The sequence below is a fragment of the Micropterus dolomieu genome, linkage group LG23 (genome assembly GCF_021292245.1).
Source record: "Micropterus dolomieu isolate WLL.071019.BEF.003 ecotype Adirondacks linkage group LG23, ASM2129224v1, whole genome shotgun sequence".
Classification (NCBI taxonomy): Eukaryota; Metazoa; Chordata; class Actinopteri; order Centrarchiformes; family Centrarchidae; genus Micropterus; species Micropterus dolomieu.
This window is the reverse complement of record NC_060172.1, coordinates 5,450,347-5,457,846: the sequence shown is the minus strand read 5'-3', so window position 1 is coordinate 5,457,846 and position 7,500 is coordinate 5,450,347. Positions and strand designations below refer to the sequence as shown.

Here is a 7,500-nt window from a genome sequence, read left to right as displayed (position 1 = left end):
CTGGGGATGCCAGATGTTTTTCCTTTTTGTGTCAGAGAATTTCAGTTATTGATTGATGTAAAGAGAATTTTAACAAACAGAACAAAACGTGCGTCTGAAGTGTTTTTGCCACTTTTTTACCTCCAGCCGGGCGAAGCGGTCGCTCTTGTAGCAGGCCAGCTCTGCGTTTATGAGTTTAGTGAGGAGAAACTCTCTGAACTCCGGACCCTGAACACACAAAGGACACCAGGTTCACATTTATACTCAGAACAGTTTGAAGATTATTGTGCTCGTCTTCCTCTCACCTTCTTAAAGACGGCTGGATTTGGGAGGGGCGGGCCAAACGGAGGAACGTCTTCTCGTGCTGTGACGGACACCTGTCAATCACAACAGTTTGTCACAGAGACAGCAGGTGGGATCAGAACAACGACACTGTGTTTCTCAGTAGTTTAGTGAGAACTGGTTTGTTGTGTGCTGTAGAGAGGCTGGTACCCGTGATCGAGCTCTTCTACAGCTCTCCTGGTGAATCATCACAACAAAAGATGGACCACTGTTTCTCTGATAAAAACTCAAAGGTACAAGAAGGCTGTGGACAGACACGCTGAAGGAGAGAACTACAAGTCCCAGGGTGCACTTCAGCAAGAAACATCGAATCCAGCTTAAATTAATTGACCTTTAGATTCTGAGTTCTGTGGTTTGTTCCCACCTCTGCTTCTCCACACACTGAAAAAAATCATAGACCCATTTAGTTACGTCAACTTACTTCTTCCTTTTAGCTCTGACAAGTTTTGGATTTTGACTCAAACTTCATTCATTGTGTTGACTATTTGAGACTTTTGTCGGGTTGATTGAACTTGTGTAAGTTATAAGTTGAAAAACGGCGAGAATGCGGGGATGGGAGCTAGAGAAAAAAAATTGCCTAGGTGCTGCGTCTGTTTAGTTTGAGAGAAACATACATAATCAACAAATTATTAGGGTAGAAATGAGGACCCGGTACAGTCAGATACTTTTTATGAGTATCATCAGAGTAAAATGCATCAATATATCTTTTATTATAAACTAGAAATATCCATCCATCCATCCATCCATCCATCATCAACCACTTATCCTGCGTACAGGGTTCGCGGGGGGCTGGAGCCAATCACAGCTGACATCGGGCGAAAGGTGGGGTACACCCTGGACAGGTCGCCAGTCCATCGCAGGGCCACACATTGACAAACAACCACTCACGCTCACACCTAAGGACAATTTAGGGTCACCAATCAACCAATCAGCATGTCTTTGGACAGTGGGAGGAAGCCGGAGCACCCGGAGAGGACCCACGCAGACACGGGGAGAACATGCAAACTCCACACAGAAAGGCCGGGACAACCGGGATTTGAACCCACGACAGCAACTATTAATATACAAATCTTTTGTTTGAAAATCAATTACTATCAGAACTTTCAGAATGGAGGTGATATCTGCTGCTATTTTGAACATTGACAGCGGCGTGCACTTGTGCACCAACAAACTGCCCTGCCGCGTTGCAAGCTATTGAAGATAATACTGCTGCAGCGCTGTTGTTTCAAGGCAGCAGGTGAACTTGTATTTCCAAATTTAACTAATTTGAAATGTCTTATATTTAGTTATCTGAACTTAAAAATGTGAGTTGAAAGGGTGTAGAATTGTATGTTTGTTTGACAAGAGACAGTAAGTTTCCTTGAATGGAAAATGTAATATAGGTAGTTAACTCACAGTATTGAGTTCAAACAATAAATTAGCATTAATGAAACAAATTGTATAACGTAACATCATGAGCTGAAACAAAGCTTTTCTTAAAGTTGCATTTACTCACATTTTTAAGGCAGAAATTGGAACTTAAGTTTTTAAGTTGAAACACCTTGATAATTTTTACAGTGCTACAACAGGAGCAGCCAAGACTCAAGGGTTTTGCAGTATTTAGAGCCGTCCATCAGACAGACAAAAAATCTAAATGGTGGTCAGACGATGAAGCTGTAGGCTGGTTTCATCAACCAGGTGGGTTTCATACTCAGAAACACTGAGGAGAACTTTTAATACCTTTGAAATGGGAATACAGAACGTGGAACCAGCGGCTCCTCAAACTTATTAGCACATGAAGCTAACTTCTTGAGTGCACCCAGAAGGCCTTTAGAGTTGTTCCATACAGTAAGTCAGTCAGTAGACAGGAAGCGCTGCTCGGTACCAGAGATAAGACTGAAATTTAACTAAAGCTTTTCTTTCTCATCTTCGATGGAAATCTTTCTGCCAATGATCATTCCCAGTTGTGATCAGAATCAGAAATACTTTATTGATCCCCGAAGGGAAATTCTGTAACATCTCTGGTTTAATCTCAACACAGGAAAAGAGAGAGAGAAGTTTGTAAATGGCACAACACTCTGCTCTGCTGGAGGGAACTTTGATATTTAGATTTACAAACATGCAAACACACAAGTGAAACATGTTTTGTCCTCAGCTGTACCTTGTAGGAGCTGCTGTCACCGCAAGGCTCCTCCACCTGCACCACGATGAAGGCGTGCAGGAAGTTGGAGGCGATCATGTCTGGGACAAAAGGCGTGGCCTCCTCCTGGAACACCACCGCCACGATGTCGTTTCCTATGTGACGTTTCCTCTGAAGCTGAAGCAGAACTTGACTTACATCATCATGTCATGCTATTGTTGTATTGTTACACGTTCTGTAATTTCAAGCTGCTGTATGTTGTAGTGTGTCTATATCCCTGTTTGTCATGCTGTAATACTGCATGTTATGATGTACTCACTTCATGCCACTTCAAAACACGTCATGTAATATCATGTGCTTTTAGGTTACACTCAATTGTGTTCTGCTGTTTCTCACGTTCTGTCATGTCACGCTCTGTCATGTGTTTCTCACGTTCTGTCATGTGTTTCTCAAGCTCTGTCATGTGTTTCTTGCGTTCTGTCATGTGTTTCTCAAGCTCTGTCATGTGTTTCTCAAACTCTGTCATGTGTTTCTTGCGTTCTGTCATGTGTTTCTCAAGCTCTGTCATGTGTTTCTCAAACTCTGTCATGTGTTTCTCAAGCTCTGTCATGTGTTTCTCATGTTCTATCATGTGTTTCTCACGTTCTGTCATATCACGCTCTGTCATGTGTTTCTCAAGCTCTGTCATGTGTTTCTTGCGTTCTGTCATGTGTTTCTCACGCTCTGTCATGTGTTTCTCACGCTCTGTCATGTGTTTCTCACGCTCTGTCATGTGTTTCTTATGTGCTGTCAAGTGTTTCTCATGTTCTATCATGTGTTTCTCACGTTCTGTCATATCACGCTCTGTCATGTGTTTCTCATGTTCTGTCATGTCACGTTCTGTCATGTGTTTCTAACGTTCTGTCAAGTGTTTCTCATATTCTGTCATGTGTTTCTCATGCTCTGTCATGTGTTTCTCATGTGCTGTCATGTGTTTCTTGCGTTCTGTCATGTGTTTCTCACGCTCTGTCATGTGTTTCTCACGCTCTGTCATGTGTTTCTCACGCTCTGTCATGTGTTTCTTATGTGCTGTCAAGTGTTTCTCATGTTCTATCATGTGTTTCTCACGTTCTGTCATATCACGCTCTGTCATGTGTTTCTCATGTTCTGTCATGTCACGTTCTGTCATGTGTTTCTAACGTTCTGTCAAGTGTTTCTCATATTCTGTCATGTGTTTCTCATGCTCTGTCATGTGTTTCTCATGTGCTGTCATGTGTTTCTTGCGTTCTGTCATGTGTTTCTCACGCTCTGTCATGTGTTTCTCACGCTCTGTCATGTGTTTCTCACGCTCTGTCATGTGTTTCTTATGTGCTGTCAAGTGTTTCTCATGTTCTATCATGTGTTTCTCACGTTCTGTCATATCACGCTCTGTCATGTGTTTCTCATGTTCTGTCATGTCACGTTCTGTCATGTGTTTCTAACGTTCTGTCAAGTGTTTCTCATATTCTGTCATGTGTTTCTCATGCTCTGTCATGTGTTTCTCATGTGCTGTCATGTGTTTCTTGCGTTCTGTCATGTGTTTCTCACGCTCTGTCATGTGTTTCTCACGCTCTGTCATGTGTTTCTCACGCTCTGTCATGTGTTTCTTATGTGCTGTCAAGTGTTTCTCATGTTCTATCATGTGTTTCTCACGTTCTGTCATGTAACGCTCTGTCATGTGTTTCTCACACTCTGTCATGTCACGTTCTGTCATGTGTTTCTCATGTTCTGTCATGTGTTTCTCATATTCTGTCATGTGTTTCTCATGCGCTGTCATGTGTTTCACATGTTCTTTCATGTGTTTCTCACGCTCTGTCATGTGTTTCCCACCTTCTGTCATATCACGCTCTGTCATGTGTTTCTTATGTGCTGTCATGTGTTTCTCATGTTCTGTCATGTGTTTCTCATGTTCTGTCATGTGTTTCTCATGTTCTGTCATTTGTTTCTCACGCTCTGTCATGTGTTTCTCACGCTCTGTCATGTGTTTCTTGCGTTCTGTCATGTGTTTCTCATGTTCTGTCATGTGTTTCTTACGTTCTGTCATGTCATGCTCTGTCATGTGTTTCTCATTTTCTGTCATGTGTTTCTTGCGTTCTGTCATGTGTTTCTCATGTTCTGCCATGTGTTTCTCACGCTCTGTCATGTGTTTCTCACGCTCTGTCATGTGTTTCTCACGTTCTGTCATGTGTTTCTTGCGTTCTGTCATGTGTTTCTCACGTTCTGTCATGTGTTTCTCACGTTCTGTCATATCACGCTCTGTCATGTGTTTCTCATGTTCTGTCATGTGTTTCTCATGTTCTGTCTAGTTTCTCACACTGTCATGTGTTTCTCATGCTCTGTCTAGTTTCTCACACTGTCATGTGTTTCTCATGCTCTGTCATGTGTTTCTCATGTTCTGTCATGTTTCTCACACTGTCATGTGTGTCTCATGCTCTGTCATGTGTTTCCCACGCTCTGTCATGTGTTTCTCATGTTCTGTCATGTGTTTCTCACACTGTCATGTGTTTCTCATGCTCTGTCATGTCACGCTCTGTGATGTGTTTCTCACATTCTGTCATGTGTTTCTCATGTTCTGTCATGTGTTTCTCATATTCTGTCATGTGTTTCTCATGCGCTGTCATGTGTTTCACATGTTCTGTCATGTGTTTCTTGCGTTCTGTCATGTGTTTCTCATGTTCTGTCATGTGTTTCTTACGTTCTGTCATGTCATGCTCTGTCATGTGTTTCTCATTTTCTGTCATGTGTTTCTTGCGTTCTGTCATGTGTTTCTCATGTTCTGCCATGTGTTTCTCACGTTCTGTCATGTGTTTCTCACGTTCTGTCATATCACGCTCTGTCATGTGTTTCTCATGTTCTGTCATGTGTTTCTCATGTTCTGTCTAGTTTCTCACACTGTCATGTGTTTCTCATGCTCTGTCTAGTTTCTCACACTGTCATGTGTTTCTCATGCTCTGTCATGTGTTTCTCATGTTCTGTCATGTTTCTCACACTGTCATGTGTGTCTCATGCTCTGTCATGTGTTTCCCACGCTCTGTCATGTGTTTCTCATGTTCTGTCATGTGTTTCTCACACTGTCATGTGTTTCTCATGCTCTGTCATGTCACGCTCTGTGATGTGTTTCTCACATTCTGTCATGTGTTTCTCACGCTCTGTCATGTGTTTCTCATGTTCTATCATGTGTTTCTCATGTTCTGTCATGTGTTTCTCACGCTCTGTCAAGTGTTTCTCATATTCTGTCATGTGTTTCTCATGCTCTGTCATGTGTTTCTCGTGCTGTCATGTGTTTCACATGTTCTTTCATGTGTTTCTCACGCTCTGTCATGTGTTTCCCACGTTCTGTCATATCACGCTCTGTTATGTGTTTCTCACGTGCCGTCATGTGTTTTTCACGTTCTGTCGTGTTTCTCACATTCTGTCATGTGTTTCTCATGTTCTGTCATGTGTTTCTCACGTTCTGTCGTGTTTCTCATGTTCTGTCATATGTTTCTCATGTTCTGTCATGTGTTTCTCACATGCTGTCATGTGTTTCTCACGTTCTGTCATATGTTTCTCATGTTCTGTCATGTGTTTCTCACATTCTGTCATGTCACTCTCTGTCATGTGTTTCTCACGTTCTGTCATGTGTTTCTCACATGCTGTCATATGTTTCTCATGTTCTGTCATGTGTTTCTCACATTCTGTCATGTCACTCTCTGTCATGTGTTTCTCACGTTCTGTCATGTGTTTCTCACATGCTGTCATGTGTTTCTCACGTTCTGTCATATGTTTCTCACGCTCTGTCATGTTTCTCACGCTCTGTCATGTATTTCTCATGTTCTCTCATGTGTTTCTCATGTTCTGTCATGTGTTTCTCACGCTCTGTCATGTGTTTCTCATGTTCTGTCATGTCACGCTCTGTCATGTGTTTCTCACGCTCTGTCATATCATGCTCTGTCATGTGTTTCCCACGCTCTGTCATGTGTTTCTCATGTTCTGTCATATCATGCTCTGTCATGTGTTTCTCACGTTCTGTCATATCACACTCTGTCATGTGTTTCTCATGTTCTGTCATGTTTATGTCATGTTCTGTATATGTTTTTCATGCTGTTCTACCTGCTGTGTGTCTCCCTCTGTGAAGGGCAGTTTGGTGGAGACGTGGAACATGATCTCCTGCTGTCTGTGGACGGTGTAGATTGACTGGGAACCCGTCTGACCGTGGGACACATCCAGACCTCCCCGAAACCTGCATAGAGGAGCGATGCCGTTTTTAAATTTCAGTCAGGGTTAAGGTTAACAAACATGCTTCCAGACCCTCTACAGGCAGCACAACCTAGTTACAAAGATTATCCACCACCTTCTTTCTTTATTTTATTTTAAATATATATATATATACATATCTTTACATGTTCTACTTGTTAAAAACATAATAAAAATAATGTTAATAAACATTATTTTGTAGATCGGCCTTTACTCTGATGGATTATAACCCTCCTCACCCCTTGAAGTCCTGCAGCTGCACTGTGTCTCCCAGCAGTTGCAGGAACTCTGTGAAGGCCGGCGTTTCCTCGTTGTTCCTGAACAGCTCCTCCTCAGACACCTGACGGACAAGTGACAACCCCGTCAGTCTCACAACATACAACCAGAACACGTTCACATCCGTCACACATCAGCTGCACAGCAACCGTCCAACTAGTTCACACAGAAAGCGTTTCTAGCACGTGTTCATGTGTTTCTCATGTTCTGTCATGTGTTTCTCACGTTCTGTCATGTGTTTCTCACGTTCTGTCATGTGTTTCTCACGTTCTGTCATGTGTTTCTCGCGTTCTGTCATATGTTTCTCATGTTCTGTCATGTGTTTCTTACGTTCTGTCATGTGTTTCTCACGTTCTGTCATATGTTTCTCATGTGCTGTCATGTGTTTCTCACGTTCTGTCATGTCACTCTCTGTCATGTGTTTCTCATGTGCTGTCATGTGTTTCTCACATTCTGTCATGTGTTTCTCATGTGCTGTCATGTGTTTCTCATGTGCTGTCATGTGTTTCTCACATTCTGTCATGTGTTTC

General features: G+C 42.3%; 1 protein-coding gene across 2 annotated transcripts in view; it reads right to left on the bottom strand.

Moving 5' to 3' along the window:
* The window catches only part of LOC123962912 (rap1 GTPase-activating protein 2-like), a 34,416-nt gene that overhangs the window by 13,030 nt on the left and 13,886 nt on the right, over nt 1-7,500 (bottom strand). For both annotated transcript variants that reach the window (XM_046039411.1, XM_046039412.1), the window contains exons 9-13: nt 6,934-7,034; nt 6,551-6,680; nt 2,462-2,617; nt 285-356; nt 121-207 (exon numbers count right to left, since the gene is read on the bottom strand). In XM_046039411.1, coding sequence (XP_045895367.1) covers nt 121-207; nt 285-356; nt 2,462-2,617; nt 6,551-6,680; nt 6,934-7,034 — 546 coding nt within the window. The remainder of the gene's footprint in view (nt 1-120; nt 208-284; nt 357-2,461; nt 2,618-6,550; nt 6,681-6,933; nt 7,035-7,500) is intronic.